General features: G+C 39.0%; 1 protein-coding gene across 1 annotated transcript; it reads left to right on the forward strand.

The window, feature by feature from the left end:
• The first annotated feature begins 11,058 nt into the window (after positions 1 to 11,058).
• LOC128876263 (uncharacterized) lies at positions 11,059 to 13,039 on the forward strand. Its single transcript, XM_054122468.1, has one exon. The coding sequence runs from the start codon at positions 11,059 to 11,061 to the stop codon at positions 12,040 to 12,042; it is 984 nt and encodes a 327-aa protein (XP_053978443.1). The 3' UTR covers positions 12,043 to 13,039.
• The last annotated feature ends 6,558 nt before the right edge of the window (positions 13,040 to 19,597 follow it).

Raw genomic sequence — 19,597 nt, forward strand, 5'->3', positions numbered from 1 at the left:
ATTTAAGTGACACGGTGTAGTCGCGGAGGAAAGATATCCCTAATAGGACCCCCCCCCCCCCCCCCCCAAGAATCTCTGCTGCGGGGAAATTCCACAACGAGCCGCAAACGTTGCTTTCCTGGCTAAATGTAACGCGGGTCTCCCGCGACGGAATGGAATTTCACGGAAATGAAAACGTGGCGAATGCGTCGCGGCGAATCAGGAGAACCGTGGAGTGGATTTTCGCGCTTTCTTTGTATCATTTTCTACGCATCTCCGGCGCTGGAAGGTAATTATCTAAATGCGGTCGTCGCTGATTTTTTTTCCGAGCGGTGAAATTTAATTGACACGGTGTAGTCGCGGAGGAAAGATATTTATCATAATAAACAAGCAATATCTTCCCGCGCGATGGAAGGAAAAATGCGTATCGAATAAAACGAAACGCGGAATAGGCTATCAGCGGGGACTATCAATCTTGAAAAAGACGCACTCTCGTTATTCACTTAAGTCGCGTCACCCCGGAGGTGTGGAAAAAGTGAAATCTAAGTTCAAACGTTCACGGACGACTTTCCCCGAACGTGTATTCGATTCGAACGCAGTTCGAAGAATCGTCATTGAATCAGGTTGGTAGACATGGAAGTAATTGTATTATTATTGACATATTTGGGCGAAACCGAACATTATTCTGATTTTTCTTCCTTTTCCTTTCGTGAAAATGATTTTTCTGATCTTTCTTCTTCTTTAACAAACGTTTAAACTAAATAATAAAATTTATGTTGTACGTTGTGTAGACTTTCTTGTAATTTTTATATTTTACTGACTGTATTGCATTTTTTCAATGATTTTTGTTCATTTCCATTTTATAATGCATTTTCTAATTAATTTCCTTTCTATAATGACCTTTTGTTTTTATTCATTTTTATTAATTTCTATTCAATACCTACGCTATGATATTAATTCCGATTAGTTCCTCTAACCATTGCGATAATAATGTTTGGAAAAGAAGCTGCGTTTATTAAGACGATCTCGCAAAACGAAAACGTCAGTCGCACAGATACGTAGGAGCGATATTATGCGAAAACCGTGAGCACCTGCAATAAAACTCAACAGGTGCGTCGTAATACGTTCAGAAAAAAAAGTCTAGTAACAGGAAATTACGTGTTATGAAACCATTCTATCTTTTCCTACGTATTTTTTCCTAATCTCGACCCGCGAGGGTTTCCTATCGTTCGCATCGATCATTGTGCGCGTTTATTCGCATACTTCGTGTGGATCGTTTTCGCGGCAAAAAACAGCAAATCATATTTCACTTCATTCATCCGCTGATGATCGTTTGTTAGACTAGAACTTCTTAGATGGAAACTTTCCTTCTTTAGTTTTCCATTCGTGGAGGTTTCCCAATATTGACAAATCGGTAGCAGGAACATTTTTTTAATAAAATATTAATATTTTTGTGAGAAGACATTTAATAGTTTTCCAATTTCAATCACTATTTACTTAAATAATTATTAATTCGTCAGCATATTACACAGTATATCCATTGCTTATTGAATTAGGATAACTGAGTCATTCGAACAGTTAACGTAAATAGTAAAAATAGTAATAGTTGTCTTTCATTCTATTCTAATGTATAACTAATTTTGTTCCTCCTGCTAACGCCCAGTTCTGTAGGAAGGTCTCGATGGACCTTTCTCCCTGACATCGTAAATCTTGCGAGGAAAGATATTTAACGTCTCTGCAAGGCTCACGGGGTTAAAAATAGTCGACTAACGATTTTCCAGCTCCCGCGGAGCTTCGTCATCCTTGCAAACTATCCTCCACGCGGTTATCACATAGAGATGCTAACGCAGGTGTGAATCGCGAACGTGTGATTATGCATTCGATACGTAAACGCGTGCGTTTAGGTATACATTCTGTTGCATCTACGAGCATCTCGTGTAAAAAAAAGAATTTCTGACGATGCTCGACGCAAATAAAATAAAATAATTGTAACTATTCAAGTGGAATTCTAATAATAATATTTCTTTTTCAATTACGATCCTCTAATAGATTTACATAATTTAAACTAATATTGTGTAAATCAATTAAAAAATTTATGTACTAATACATTCATAAAATTGAAATAAATATTGTCAAAATTAATTTATAAATTTATATTCTATTAAAATCATGAATATACAATTTGGAATGTATATATTCATTTCATTTAATAATAATACATTCATCATTTTTTCGATTATACAAGTATCATACATATACATAATTAAGAAATAATTCCTTTTACTGAAGAAAACAATAAAATTATAAAGAGAAAAATAAAATAAAATTCACGTATTTAATGGTTGAGTGACAATGAGAAACATTCGTGACCCATAGCGAACGCACGAGATGAACCCCGCACTCGGTGTTTTATTAATCAATGAACATTTCCGAGGAACTGGACAAACACAGGTTTCACATGGCAACTTAACGTATTGTGGACGCGGCAGTGAAAAGGTTAACTGCTTCGTCGCCTTAATAGTTTCTTTTTGTTGCAAACAAAGATGAGTCGGCAACTTGTTGCAAAGCCGCGTTCGTAATCCTTGCGACGAGCACGGCTTAAGGATCGTCCTCGCTTGCAAATAAGTAATTAACGCTATTACACGCGCGTGGTATGTTAAGTCGGTGGTAATTATAAATAAACGACGCGGACAGAGGTACGAGCCAACGGGCGCCCCGAGAAGCGCCAAGTACTGTGTATGTTTACAGCGTGTTTAGCGAATACGTGTACATATATTACTCATTGTCAGCCAACCAATAAATCAACGAAATGTTGATAAACCGAAAAAATGATCTAAATGAAACCGGTCCCATTCATCAAATTGTTTCTATTTTTATTTTCCCCATTGACGAGTAGGTTCGAGAAATATTTAGTATATATGTTGCATTAACTTGCAATATTTTTAAACAGAATAGTAAATAAACACTGTTTTAATTTAAATTTAATTGAGATGCTTCGACAATTGTACATTTTTGTAAAGCATGTTATACGAAAAGTGATTATATCAAAGATTCTTCTATAATTATCTTGTATGTCATAGACAAAATAAATCATGGATTATATTCAATCTCGTCATTCAAATTATTTTGTTGCATACATGACTTTATCAGTTCGTTTGTTTCTTTATGGTTATCATATCGAAAAGCACACAATCAATTTCTACACCTAATGTATCAGCCTCATTGTAAATAGATAATACAAAGCGTCTTGATTCTTTTCACTACATAAAAAATTGTTTAGAACGCGTCACACAGTATCTACATATTTACATAATAAAATAACTATGTAGTATTTCGAGATTTGCTACTTCCTCATAAATGCTTCTCCTATCGATTCTACTTTTCACGGTAAATTCCTCCGCGGTACACGAGAATCCGCGAATTCAAAATTGTCCTTCAGTTATTAGCGATGCTGTCCCCCCAAAGCTTGTATTTCCGTTTAATGATCTTCCGCGAACGTCCGGTAGCGAGAACGTCCATATCTTTACTTCGTTACAAGCGCCTTCAAAGAACGATCGTGAATTAAACGTCCAGTACCCCGTGGATCTTTGGATTTTATTGGCCGGTGAACAGGTTATTACCGTTGTTAATTACGCTGTAGCTATTTGGAACGTTCAAAGACTAACTGTAAGTACAGATATTATGCGCAAAAGGTTCTTCGTGCTGATGGCAATGAAACTCGACGGAGTATCTCTACAGGGTATTAAGAGCGTGAATGATCATTAAGTTGATGAGAAGTATGTAAAAAAAGTTCGAACAAAGTTGTCTGTGTAACGCGTCTGGAGAAATTGTCGTTGATTTTCTGAATATTCTTTACGAGAAATTTTGTTACATGAAGATACACGAGCAAGATCTTAGTTGTTCAATTAGATTGGAACATTTGGGACAATTCGAAGATTTATTTACTTCGATTAAAACATGATCGAATGTGAGTGGGATTATTGCCTAGAAATAAAATGTAAAATCTTATCTAATAATATGTTTATATCTACATTGTGTATATATACAAAATATAATTAATATATATTAATGGGCACAATGGAAGACAAACAATTGAATTCATTTTCGTTTCGTTTAATATTCTATAATACGAAATTTCATATAAATGAATATTGCTCCCTATCAACAGCTAAAGTGGTTATCATTCCGTGACGCATGTTTATTCAGCAAACGGCACGTTTCTGCCGACAAACGAGAACAAGTTTACGCGTGTTTATCATAATCGGAAAGCGTTTCATTCGGCTTTTTTGCGCCTACCTTCCGGACGATTACTCAGAACGATGGTACAAATCATTTTACGCGAATATTGGAAGGTCGGATTCATGGCAATAATGGTGAAACGGTAGTGCCGTTTCCTTTGCGCAGCTTTCTCGAACTATAATCGCTGATATTAACCGTTAGCTGTGGAAATTAATGAATGTCCGTTCCCTCTATAAAACATTGTGATATCGCAGGAAATCTGACCTACCTTGCGCAGATTAAATTCATCATTGTTCCCTTGTACGTCTAACGTCTGAGATTAATATTAGGGTTAAACAAAAGGCTTTTTTCCAATTTTGTCCTTCGTGTCGTGTTGTTTTTTAACAAATGTTTCAAGCAAATAAAAAAATTTATGTACTCATATATATAGGGAAAGTATAACCCAAGCAACTTTGTTTGACCTGCTGTTATGTGATTCCCATGTATATAATGATTATTTATACTCTTAAAGATATTCTGTCAAGTCCCACTTTTCCTTCTGGTCGGCGGAAAAAGAAACAAAGGGAGCAGCTAAACGGTTCGTTTGCGGTTGCAACAGAGTGTCAGATATAGTGTGAGCTAATCAGATGTAAATTCCAAAGTAGCTAACGCCCACGGTTGTCTATTTTTCGTACAATTAATGAGCTGTTACCGAAGAAAGGCAGAAATTGCCAGGACTCGCAGGATTTTGCGCCAAAGGCACGGCTCCGGGAAGGCTCGAAAACCCTGTACGTGCCCTGTAATTAGGACACCTCGGTGTGATTCTAATTAGGGGCCTCGGTTTGTCATAAATCTCTGCCTGTTACAGGGGTCATGTTTGAATGAACCCCGAGGAATTGGGATATTAAATCATTTAGAACGATGAGCCTTCGAAGGATCGAAGAAACGAGATCGGTGAACTCGTGCCTTCTATTCTTTTGTTCTTATCTATAGTTCTTATCCGATAGCGTACAGGTACACATTGCAAAATTTTAAACAATCGTAAATAGATACTAGATGACCCCGTGACTACTTCATTATGTTACTATGGAATGTTTTGAGTTTATGTCGTTTTGAGTTTGTGTCGTTTTGAGTTTGTGATATCTTGCGACGGTGTAACGTTGTGCCATTGTGAAATGTCTCGTTGTGACAACGTGATGTTATGAATTTGTAACATGTCTGTGTGTCTTCTATATTCCTTTGTAATTTTGTGAGATTGTGACGTTCCAAAAACGTGAAATTGTGATTATGCGACGTGTCTGTGCAAGCTTATGACTGCATGACGTCACGACATTGTGCCGTTGCAACGATAGCGATGCTAATAAGGATCTATAACTTGAAATCACAAAGCTTCTACACTCCCTTGAAGCTAAATCTGCCATTTTATTCGACGTGGAAGTTTGAAACGTTGCATTCTAGCAAGTATGAATTTCCAAGTCATTATATATATTTTTACTATTATCAGTGCAATCTACGCGTAAAGTTGGCGAAGGCCAATACGTAATCGAGTGTGGTGAACGACTTCTATTGTGTGCGACCGTGCATACAGATTGTTAATTATATGCATGTACACTCGTACATACGCGAACGTATGTACGTGTGCCAACGGTTTGCATCGGTCAAACACGAATCATTACGTTGTAAATCATCGGTGGCCATCTGAACTGTAACTCGGTGTAACGTGCCGCGGCTAACTAATAATCAATTTATGCCCATCGTCGAACGCAATAAATTTATTATTGATCTGGCCCGCATTATCCGTCGTCCAGCCGACAGATCGATCGTTCCTCGAGAACTCCGCCACAAGATCTATTACAGATCAATAGAGTGGAACGTGCGTGCAAAACGTGAAAAACTGCTGGTAGAAGGGTGATTCGTTCTGTTTAATTTGCGCACCGTCCACGAATCGTATGGCTGGTTGATTGCATTTGCCTACACGTATTGATTAGGGTATTGACACACGCGCACTTTCTGCAGATTTCATGGTTTCCTATATCTTAGATTCTGCATCTACTCGGCGGATTCCGCAAGGGACAGAATCACGCGGTACGCGACTTCATTGCTTTCCTCGTTTCGTGATATATTAGCTTGGATATCGCGAGTCACCTCGACGTTGACTTCGACTTGGGTGATGATTATTTAAAAATCAGTGGAATTGCGTTAAGTTGTTAAACATCGTCGAGGGTTTCCAAGGTGAATGAATCTTCTTACGTGGAAAACAAATTTTCCGAATTATTTATCAATTTTAAAATACTTTGGTTCATAGCGAGTCACATTCAAAATTGAGGAGAATTTCTAAATTCTAAATTTCTAAATTTCTAAATTTCTCTTTAAAGCAAATGTATTAAAATATTTTATAAATTTATTTTCAGGTTTCTAGTGTATTAATCAAATCATATCTTTTTAATTATATATATATATAATTCTAGTAGAATTGAAAGGAGTATAACTTCACACTATTAAATAAATAAAAAAAAAAAAGTTATGTAATTAAAGTGTTAAAAAGTTGTTTTACTAATATAATAGACACACATTGTTACATACATGATTGTATATAACATATTAATATAGTAACGCGTGTTAACTACAGAAATTGAAATATAGTAAATAAACATTAAAAGGATTAGGTAGATGTGATTGATTGAATTCGTGGTACACCCTGTATGTGCCTAGACGTTGCAACAGCTTCTTACACGACGAAAAATATGCACTTGGCGCATAATGTTGCTTGAACGGATACCAGGAACGATAGATCGATCGTCGGTCACGATCGAAGCCGGGACAGTTCCTGGCGAGGTTCGTTTGACGCAAATTACTCGCATTTATTATGGTTGACCAATTTTGCATGGTATAATACCGATAATTCTTGGAGAAATAATCCCTCCGTCTCTCGGGAGAATAATGTCTTGATCATCCGTCGTTATCACGATGTTGAATCCCTCATTGTACTGTGGGATAGTATGGCCATATTGCAATCAGAATCAAAAGAAAATTGCAATTTTTATGATGGAGCACGTATATGTATACATTACACCAATGGTAAGTTGTTGCAGTTGAGAAATTGCTGTATAGTATTTGAATAATCGAGATGTTTGCACTTTCTTTGGGGTTATCGATTGTGTAGCAACTTAGCCAGTGTTTAAATAATTCGCGGTTTCAATAGATTCAACGAATAGGCAAATAATATAATAAATCTATGTATAACGTATAAACATTTGATAAATCTAAATAAAATATTGAAAATGAAAGAGTACAAGTATATTCGTACATAAAAGAAATTACACCTATATACCAACAAACTTATTTTGTGAACTTGAATTAAAGAAGTCACAAGGTAAAAAAATTAAAAAATCGTCTGCAATAGTCTGTTATATATCCAAACAAAATTATAAATTCTTCTTTATTTTTCACTTTATTTTATTAATTCTGAAATTCCTGGAAATTATGTACTTGAAACTTGAAACAAAAATATTCTTGAAGTTTGCCCGCGACAACTGCGCGTACTCCTCTGATTGTTAAAACAATTGACTGATCCGACCAATGAAAAACGAGACACGACGTTGACTGTTGAAACGGACTAATCGCTAACAAGATGACTGGTGTACGTAGGCAGGTAACGAGGAGACAGCACCCTTTCAGAAATTAAAGTGCGCTCATGGGCGTAAATCCGTGTTTCACGTCTCTGGTGCACGCACCTTTTTCGTTATGGGTCGGGCACACGGAATCGGCTCATTTGTTGCGTATTAGCAGAGGATAATGAGCTTCTTAAGGCTGCCGCCTTTTGCGAGGACGCCAAGTGTCTACGACTTTCCGACAAGGAGGAGGGAAAACGAATGAGATACGCCTACGGTGCCCCTGTACCAGAATTTCGTGGGATCGAGAAATTTCTAAAATCACGGGTTTACGCTGCGAACGAACCATGCGTTAATCGATTTCGTTTTATCGTTGTCATTACGTCGCATTCGGGGGCCGCTAAGCCGATCCTCCCCGTATAAAAATTCACGGGAATATTATTAAATATAATGTATCTTACGAAAACGCAACAGGCGGTCCTTTTGTAATCACTGTTATTGTGGGTATTGAATTCTTTCGTGATCTTTATTTTACAATGCTTATTATAATTTTATATCGAATATTTTCATCCACGTAGGGCGCTTATTTCGCATCTTTTCGTATTATTCTCTGCATCGCGTGCGATTATTAAACGTATTCAAATTGTGAACGGTCGAGACGATGAATAAATTGTTATCCGGTTTTTTTTTATTTAATTTCTCAACATTCCTACGACTGTAAATATGTGAGAATTCGTGCAACTGTAAATAGATCTGTGTAGTTTTTAATGTCCCGATCAACCTAGATTTCTTGTATTTAAGAAAGTAGGCGAAATATCTATTTTTATAACGAATCCTTTACGCTTTCACGTAACACATCTGGAATCTATCAGTGAGAACCCTGAATATCAATAAATAAATTTATTTCAGACAACTAAGCAACTTCTACAATTATTATTTCTGTTCGTGTCACTCTCGTTATCGAGAAGTTAAACTCACAGAAAAATACTGTTTGAAATGTTAGGTCGGGTCCAAGTTTTAACAGCGTCTCGATAATACTCGTTCAACGTACCGACGCCTTGGAAAATACATTCGTAAACAGTTCAACGAATAACAAAGTGACAGAGAACGTTGCATAATAGATTCAAAAATAACGATAGTCTAATAATAAGAAAACCGCCTCGAGGTACAGCACTTCTCGGATTCGCGTGTTGCGGAATCAACGTGAAAACACCTTTGTTGACGAATCTTATTGAACGTGATTATTTTTACCAGCGCAAATACCCACGTTCGTCCTCGCGCTTGTTACACCATTTAGGATCGTCACTGGAATTTGTAAACACCTTCGGCGCTCTACAATGTGCGTTCTTGAATAAAGAAGCAACTATCAATTGCTAGTAACATAATTACTATCAATTGTAACATAATTACAATTTTATTTGACTATTAAGATCGTGTCCTATAACATATTTTATTATTAATATAATTTAACAAAAGAATGTAGCTGCTTTATTTTAAATCGATTCTTTAGAAAGAAATAAGCATTGACGAAACCTGAAGAACTAGGCCAAAGAATTTACACCATCCTCGCAAACAAGATACACTGGTCGTGAGCGTAACCCTCGTAAACCAGTCAAATTTGTCCACACTTGCCAGCCCCTCTGTATTTAAAGTGTCATAAAGCTCGACGAAGGCGAAAATGGGAAAGGGGACGAAAAGGATGTTAGCGTCTTGTCACATAATTATTTTCGGCTCCGTTTAGCAGTTTGTTAAGCATCCGCGTGAAGACAATGATTGCTCTTTACTTTCACGGGGGATCATCATTTGTTCCTCAACAGTGAATCCACCTACTTTTATAATATTATACAATACATTCTTTAAATAGAATGCAAATAATACTATTAATTTTTATTAACGTCGAAGGTAATAGGTTTTAGAAGTATAATATACTTTTTTAAAACGTAATTAATTACATTACTTATTACACTTTTTATTTAACTTTGGAGATTGCAGAAACTGATTTGATTAAAAATTCTGTTATTTAAAAATGACTAGTTATTTTTATTACTCGATACTTTTATTTGGGCAAATTTCAATACTGAATTATTATATACGCTATTATAAAGACGAATTCTATAACTAAAACTTCCTAAGTAATCTTCGAAACCATTCAAATATTTTCAATTAAAAATGAATACAGAACTCAAAGGAAAAATTAAAAATTCGATTCACCGCTGTTCTCAAAATAAAACTCAAATTCCCTGCTACATCTACTTTAGTTCCTTATTGGAACATTAACGTTCGAAATGCACCATAAACTACAATTTAGAAAATGAATACCCTGTAAGTGTCTCCAAATAAAAATAGACATAAAACTCGAAGGAAAAATGAAGAATATTACGAAGAATACCTGAACAGTCTAAGAAAATCTGAAAATCTGTCGACCACTGTTCTCGAAACAAAACTCGAATTTCCTATCGCATCTACTTCGGTTCCTTTCTTGAACAATAATGTTCGAAACGCATCGTAAACGATTAATTACAAGAAAAATGGCCAGCAAGTGGCAGCAATCGAAAAAGCATACGAGCCAAAAAAAGAAACGGTGAAAATGAAAGAAAAGCTGAAAAATCCATCTGCGCCGCGTCTCGAATGTCAAGAACACGGCGCCTGGTCCCGTGACCGTGCGTGCCACTTGATAGAGCGCCTTTCTTTGGCGTCGATCGTCTTTTGACTCTACCTTCGTGAGCCCCCAGCAAAGAGACGAAGGAAGACGGGGGGCGTGTCCGGTCGCGCGGCTTCTACAAAGGGATACCCACTTCCCTGTGGACCCCTTCCACTCCTCGGGAATCCCTTCCACGTGGATCCCAGGAGTCCTCTCCCCCTCCCCACCATCGGGCCCGAAGAAAACTGGGCAGCATGGTCCAGACCACGAGATCGCCAGGTAAAGCCAGTTTACGCAACGCTTCCGTACGCGAAGCATACACGGTCATCCAGAGGATCCCGAGAGTCCTTGCGTTTCCTTCGACGATCCGTCAACGGAACATGGTATCTTGCGACGGACGCGGAGAGCCTATCTGAGAATGTTCCAACCTCGGGAATGAATTTTCGTATCGCGACGATTTGAATTCTGTCTGAACAAAACGTATCCCCTCGTATCGACGAGATGACAGCCGATTAAAGACGATCAACGTTCGTCACCGTAACATGTTCTAGACGCGATCGCGACAGTTAATCCCAGGGAAGACGAAATCCTAAAGACAGTTCATCGAGGATGACCGCTTACGGCAGTTTCCCGCAGTACGAGCTGTTAGATTCCGAGGGGTACGGGTCGGCTAGCAGCCCGGAGTCGAATCCGCGCAGCTGGACCCATCAAGAGGTCTACCCTCAGCCTCCACGGTCCAGGGGTAGTAGCTGCGGCAGCGTGAGCTCGGTCGACTGTCAGAATCGCGAGTACCAAGAGATCGGTACCGCGAATGGCAGCTTTCACGTCACCGCAACCGGTTTCAATTTCACCGAGTTCTACGACGGCTACTACCAGGAAGGTTTTCGAAACGATCATCAGACCGGTCACCCCAACAACGGGAGGGCCGCCAAGGAGCACGGGAAGGTCGTGTTCAGGATGAACGAATGCGTCGAAAGCAATTACGAGAGTGTCCCGGGTCGAACCGAGTTCGCCAACGAGAATCTAGCAGGCAAACCAAGCTCCGAGGTCTCGCCAAAATTGGATCACCATCCCGGCAACGTCTACGGCAGCAGGTGCGATTTCGTTCAGAACCAGGAGAGCTTCTTCGCGCCGAAGGGTTACGGTGTCCCGAAAGGTGACGGGTTTTTGCTTAGGAATAACGGCAATCCGTATGGCCAGAGGGCCGACATTCTTTATTTGGGGGCCGCGTACAGCGTCCAGAGGAACGAGGGCTACGTTCCCAGCAGCCAGGGTAAGTGCGAGCCGTCATCGAGGTACCACCAGAAGAACGACGGTCTGCACATCGCCGCGATGGAGTACAACGCGCAGAAGACCAAGGAGACGATGCAGAAGATGAAGAACGGCACGCCGGGCATCGAGGTGCTGAAGAAGAGGCGGCTGGCGGCAAACGCGCGCGAAAGAAGACGCATGAACAGTCTCAACGACGCGTTCGACCGACTCAGGGACGTCGTGCCCAGTCTCGGCAACGACCGAAAGCTCAGCAAGTTCGAGACCCTGCAAATGGCACAGACGTACATCGCGGCTCTCTACGAGCTACTCCAAAGGGAGTGAATACATCGCTCGGCGAAACGCTGCGAATTTGTCCGATTCGTCGAGCTCCCTTTTCTTTTTACGGGGAGGAGGAATACGTATTCTTCCCGGTGTGGAATACTCCGAGTACAAAAGATGTCGAAAGGTGCGACTCTCCCGTACGTGACGTCGACGGCAAGAAGAATGGCACTTCTTTGACGAAGGAGTATCGGTACATTGCCAAAACAGGCTTCGCGAGGTTTCCAGTTCTTGTAACTGGAGCAAGGTTTTTTGGATCGTCGCGAAGTCTTAAATTGCTGCGACACGGGTTGCGTCGCCAACGGCCTCATTGTTCCCCGATGACGGAGACGAAAATGGTCTTAACCCGAGCGAACCACGCGGACGGACGTTGACGCGGAGAGAAAACCATCGGGGGACGAACCGCGCCGGGGACCGAGTAGAACACCTGGAGCATCCGTTGCGTGATCTTCGATGTTAATTGAAAGAAAAGTAAGTGGCGCGTAGGGAAAAGCATAAGCGTGGTGCGCGATGATCTTTTTTTTTTGGAGCTTGTTAAGGGGCTGAAGTTTTTTTTCGATATTTTAAATAGCAGACTTAGGTAAATTTTCAATGAAACGAAAGTAGTAAATGAGTATTTCAAATGATTTCTGTTGGAGCGTTATTTTTAATACGGTTACTCGTATATATGAAGATAATATCGTTTCGTTTGAAGTAATGGATATTTCGAGTAATTTATTTCGTAAAGTTGTTTGCGATACAGTTATTTGAAAATAAAAATGATATTAATTCGTTTGAAATAGTAGCTGTTTAAAATAATTTATTTCGTACCGTTACTTGCAACGCAGTTATTTGAAGATAAAACTATCGACCCCATTTGAAATAATTTATTTCGTACCGTTATTTGTGATACAGTTATCGGAGAATAAGAATAATATAGCCACTTCGTTATTTTGCTTTCAAATTTAACGAACGAAATAATCTTCAAAATAATATACGAGAGGAAGTTGTTACAAAAGAAAATAATCGTTCCACTGATAAAGAGTGCTGTTATATTTTAGAAAAACGTGATTTAATAATAAATATTAGATAACCATTTAACTCAGACAGATTTACTGTAATACACTAGTTTTATCTTGTAAAAATGTCGAAACATTTTCTTCTTATCGAGTTAAGATTATTTTATCTTCGTCACTTTCATATAATTTTGAAGACAAGATTAACAACTATTTCAAACAATTGTGAAATAAAATAATATGTAGTTTGACATGATACTTCAAAGAATTATCAAATAGGATCTATCAAATAGGTTTGCAAATCTATTTTATAACCTAATCCAATCGCATGTAGGCCTAATAATCTCAAAAATAAGAGGAATCCTCAAGTGGAGAGCCAAGTGAAAGCAAATGGCTTAATTGAAACGCGAACGTTTATATAAATAACCATAAAATCGTTTATTTCGAAAGCTAAATTGAGGTTGATTCGAAAAAGAGTTAAACCGACTAATTTCTTCGTAGAATGCAGGTCCGCAACGGTGTTGGCATGATCTCGAATGAAATCGAAGGAAGAATCCGCGTTTCGATTGTCGCGAATAGTTTAATTAGCAATAATTGCGGCGCGTAAATGCAGCGTACGGTGCTCGTCGCTAATGCTTTTCCCTCGTGCGGCCTTGTTGCCGGATTCCGAAACATTTTTTCAACAGATCAAAGTGCGATAACGGTGGCGATACGGTAAACGAGGCGAGTCTGACGAACTTGGTAACCTAGAGCAGGGGTCGGCAAACTTTTTTTTCTGAATCGAGGAAGAAATATTTAGAGAGATAATATCAAAGAAATTGTCTGCATTCCGCGTGAGATGGAAAACAAATTTTATACAATTTTTGTATTAACAGCGCACTGGATATTACTGCATATACGCGGGACAGGTTTAAGGGCATTAGCGAGGAGTATGGAATTATTTCCATGAGACGCGGGTACGCTTGATTGGAGTCCAAAGTTAGACTTCGTTGTTATTCATATTGATTGGAAGTGCTCGTTGGACAAGAATGATTTTTTTGGAGATTTCATGTGGGTATTTCTTTTTTAAGTGTACCCTTTTTTTTAGCAGGGATAAATAAAATTTAATTCGATTAATAGATGAAGAATAAAAACTTTTACACGATGATTTTTATTGTGCAATGTGGCCTACGATTTAATTGCATTAAAAAGAGGAGTAAAAAATCATTCTTATCTCGTTAACCACAGTTTGCCGACACACGAGATGGGCAAAATTTTCTTCGAACAATAGGCGAAGACTATAGGACACGTTACACTATTTATCAACGATATATATTTATTCGAGTGAACAGTCAGAATGACCAGTTTTCAAGCATCCAGCATGAAATACAATTTCAATTTTAATTTTCTGTTTCGCAAATAATGCATTAAAATTCGTGATTTTTTTATTCGTTGTCCGAAATTTTATTTGAATAACGGATGACGGATAAAAACAGAATAGATTTATTTATTATAGCTGAACAGCTACAAAGATTTCATGCGCTCGCTATGAAATTTCATTCTGTATATTTATAAAAATTATTCTTATAGAGATATTTTTATAGAATTTTATATTTCGTTCTACAATTTATATTCTAATTTACTATTTCATAAATAATAAATAAGAGGTAGTAGTATCTTTTATTCTTCGAGATTCGTATCTTGAATGATCCAGACAAGAATTTTGCCCATCTCTGACCGAACCCTGGAAAATGCGATTGGCATCGAGAAGAGGATAGGATACGACATTAAATATACGTTCGACGACTGCATGCAGACGGGAGTTGTTTTGGCATTGTTATGCGAACGGCGGGGGCGCGCACGCCTCGAGTTCAATTGTAAATAGACTATCGTACATTGCCTTACTGTTAACCGTAGGTTCTTGTGTACATATCCGATTAGACGCGACTAAGTTATTGCGAGGCTGTATAGGTAATTGTGTACATATATAAATAGACTAGGGATCTCTCGATCGTACTTGATCGATCATGTGACTGAAAAAAATCGTAACGTCATCTTCAAGGGGATCGTCTGGTTTGGAATTTCGGTCGTTTTTTGCTTTGCATCTTTTAGTAATGTTAGTTAATTATTTGATGAATTAACATTAAAATTCAAGAAACTTCTTGACACAATTTAGTATAGAACTCAATAATAACGAGTCGTTAATATTTAAAAAAAATATATACAAGCTAAATTTCCATTTTCTAAACTAGACTACCCCGTTCAGCGAGTTGAACAACGGTACTTAATTTGTAAGGCAGTCGTCGCTCATGAAATGCTGTGCATTTGTTTATTTATAGCTAATTGTTACCCCTGCGCGAAGGAGTTCCACGTTCGCGTTAAACAATCGAAATTCATATTCACTTGCTACGCATGTAGACATTGGTACAGCGCCGGATTGAAATTTGGAAAAGGACAAAAAATTAAAGAAGAAATAATTATACTTTTGCGAAGCAACGATAATTAACACTTCATCTACTGGCTTATTTAGGAACAGTCTGTAATTTAGAAAAAAATTTAAGATATAGTCTTCGATAGAAAGAACTTTAAATTCGCCATATGCGATTGGCTCTTTTTCCGGATCTAAACGCACACGAAAACCTAGCTGAAGTGCGAACAGCGTAGGAAGCAAGAAAATGATTAAGGTATCTCGTCACTTCTAAGAAAGAACATATTCGGCGATCGACTAAAAGTTTCCCCAGGAAAACCAAAGAATCTGTAGGCGTTAAGGAAGACACTGCGTTGTCTCGATCGTTTTTCGACTTTAAATAAAGACATATTTTTCTATGACATGGATCTTGAGAAATTGCGTCATTTAAACAATCATCCTCTCGTATCATTGTTTAGTACTCATGCACAACAAAAGGGAACGCGGGTTCCAGGCAACAGGAGGCAACATTTGAGACAGTGATTCTTGATCTGAGGTTACAGTTTCATTTTTGGGAGTTCAAGAATTTCCATAGAGAAATACTACATTTTTGCTTTCGTTGCTAATATTACAATCGTTTTAATTATTAATGGAGGTACTGAAGGAAAACAGATAATTCAAGACTATCTAAAGAATAAAGAATATCTCCAATGGTAGATATTGAATAACATGATCATCGATCATTGATTTCCCTAATATTTGAAAATACTATTTCAAGAAAGAGGTTAGCCCCCTTAGATAGACTCGCACTTCTCAATGGATGACATGATAGAATTTTCCAAAAGATAATTCATTGAATTATTTAATATTCGAAAACACTATTCCGTGAAAGGGATCAGCCCCTGGCAGTGGGTGTGCGCGGACAAGAGAGGTGGTTACGAACGACTGGTTTGAGGTTTCATTCTCGAGCGACAGGGTTTTCGCCGCGGTTAATTTGGAATCCCATTCGGAGGCGATTCAGCGGCAATGTTCCTCTCGCAATTAGGGATATGCAAAAATCGCTGGACAAATGGCAGCGGTCGGCCACCTCCAGTTACCAGTCAATCACAATTAAATACAATTTTGCGCGGGCTGCGGGCCCGGTAATGGTGCAAAAAGAGAGCAAATTGAAATCTCCTAGCTGACAGAATGATAGATGGTGTCGGCCAGACGCGAAAAGAGCGAGATCGCGAAAGAAAGGTGGAGCGGGCTGAGAAAGAGACGGAAGCCGTGGCTACCTTCCTTCCCTTCGTGGTGTGAGAAAGCTGCTCCTCTTCGAACCGAGACGTGGAATCGCGACAGACGTGACGAAAACAGAAAAGTCCGGCCGCGATACCGCGTCCACCAGCCCGATTTCTCCGTCTAATATCGCTAATTCTCCTCATCCGGAGAAAATGGCGATTCCATCGTTTGCAGAAACCGACACTGATCGAGAGAAAGAATCTAAGCACTGATCGTCTTCTGCAAGTGCATCTAGATTGGACGAGCGGCTTTGTTTCTCAACAGTTTCTTCTTTTGCTCTTTGTTAATCAGACAGTGCTGCATGACTTTCGACTCGTCCTAAATCCTTCTCAGACACATTGTTTATCGAATCTGGATATCACTCTAGATCCTCTTCAGGTGGTACTTCTATCGAATGTAGACTCGAATATAGGATCACCAACTCGATCATGCGCATAGAATCGTAACGCTCATTTCAGGTCCGTCTGTCGACGGGAAGCCAGTGTCAGCGATTAATTAGACGTCGAATCAGGCATACGGATGTCTTTGTTCACCGGCCAAATCCATTTCTAGCCGAGCTTCCTCAATTAAGCCGATGGAAATTTATGGGATTCGTTCGTCGATTATAGAGAAAAGGCTAATTATTCATCGGCTCGTTCGCGGGATTCTCGGATCCAGCAGGTATAGACGCGGATTTCCCACTTGCGAACGCTATCGGCGCCACTCAACTATTGTACTTCTGAAGACACCAATAGTGTCTCTGCTAAGGTTTCCACTGGCAAAGAATATTGGAGTCAGGGGTTTGCTAGTTTAACACTCAAATTGCGATCCAATGAGAACGAATTTGTTAACTTTTGTCTCTGTAGAAGAAATGAGACTCGAGGGAAGGCAAAATAATATGGATTTGCAAAGAATAATAAAATTATCCGTATTCGATAATAGTAAAATTGAAGTTATGAAAATTAAAAGATTAAAATACCCATGGCGCCAATACTTTTTCCTTGTGTGAGTCTTGCTTGACAATCTGTTGTCCCTTAAAAGAAATGAGCAATCTTTGCTTTCTAAAACAGAACTTCTAATTTGATCCATGTTATTCGAATTCCTTTGGGTCTCGATCCTTCTATACAAATAAAAATCAACAAAACTGCTCAAATTAAATCACAATTCGAATTATCCCAATTTGCTGGTGGACCTATCCTACTCCTGGCGCCAATGCTCTGCATGTGGAAACCCCTGACACGGTCTAAGGCAATGGGGTGGGGACGATCGAGGGTGGGGAAGGTAATATCAAAGCGGTCCGGAACCGCATGTGTGGCCCTTTCTCCGCTCCTCATCTCGCCGATGTGCACAAACAATGCACCCAGGAGGCGCTAATCAGTCGACGGGCAACGTCTTCATTTGTGCCGGGAGTGCATCAGCCGCGTTTCGCCATCGTGCCAACGCTATTTGTCTTCCGTCCGGGATTTTGCACGGCTGAGTAATGAGAGGATACTCGATACGCTTCAGGTCCCCGGTAATAGTTAAGTGTCGGCTGGGAAAAAAAATAACAGAGCCGCACACACGCGCGCCCAGGCAGAGGAAGAAACCGGGGAGAGCCATGGTGGAGGAAGAAAACGATTTCCGACTAGTACAGCGATTCTGGTAACGCGGGCAGTTTCTTGCTAGCCGTGGAAAAAGTCCATTCGTTCCGCGAGGTTTTGTTTATTCGTCTGAATGTGGCGTGTAGGTACAATAACGTTCAAAACCTGGGGCACACCGCCGAGAAAGAAATCCGTGAACTCTGTGCTGGCACTGGATAACAGTGGCACGGATCGCAAGGAATTTATTTAAAAATTTTCTCGTCCGTGTTTTTAGTTCTTTTCTGAACGTAACGACGGATTAGGACAGGGAAGAGACACTTGGAAGTAATTTATTTAGAAAGTACTCGATGATTGATTTACACTCTTTTTCATTGTTTTTATATTTTTCCAAAAAGATATGCTAGAATGTGACCCTCGACATTTTAATTAGGACGAACTAATATTAACTATCTAAAATACAATACAAATATATATATAATCGAGAAGACTAAAAATCTTATTGTATGTAAAATCATGGAAATACAAATACTACTGATTTGTCATAAAAACTAGAAAGTTGATAGATAAATAGAAGAATTTTGCTAGTGTTAAAATTCATTTTTATCGTATTTTTTGTATTAAACAAGACCTACGATCAATACCAAAAATTGTACCCGAATACGTTACTATTAAATCATTGATACAATCAATATTTTCCCGAGTAGCATGATGCTAAACAATGATCCCACGTTTTTTAAAAATTAAACGAAAAGTTAAGCGTCCCTGAGAAAATGACGCATACGCAATTTATAATATTGCATGCAGTCCAGCCAGGATAACGGAGCGACTTTGTTCGGTGATCCAAGTCGAAAACTATGATTTTATTTGAGAAATTTGCCTAAAAAATTACCCCCATTTTCGAATTAAATCCCTGTCGTTTCTATTCATTTTCAAGGGTACCATGCGCAGTTCGTTTCTCGCGTGCTCGTTTTTGCCGCGACATTATCATAATTTGCGGACGAACGAAACTCGAAAGAAACTGGGAGATCGTTTTCGTACGGCGTCTCTCGAATTATAGCGTTTCCAACAATGTTGGATGGCGATTATTCTTTTGCGAACTCGAGCGAACATCGGAGGACGAGATTTGCGCGTTTCGTAAGGAGCGCAGTTTAAGTGCGACTGTTAGTTAACAGAGCGTTAACACTGCCAACCGAGTACCTTTGTAATTATTTAGCATACGGTTATACGGAAATAAGATGTTAGATGATAAATTTAAGAGGAGGTTTTAGAAAAGACCCCTTTCGTGTAGACAAAGCAGATTCCCACCAATAATGTTCCTCTGTCGAGACCAAATGTAT

The sequence above is a fragment of the Hylaeus volcanicus genome, chromosome 5 (assembly GCF_026283585.1).
Source record: "Hylaeus volcanicus isolate JK05 chromosome 5, UHH_iyHylVolc1.0_haploid, whole genome shotgun sequence".
NCBI classification, from domain to species: domain Eukaryota; kingdom Metazoa; phylum Arthropoda; class Insecta; order Hymenoptera; family Colletidae; genus Hylaeus; species Hylaeus volcanicus.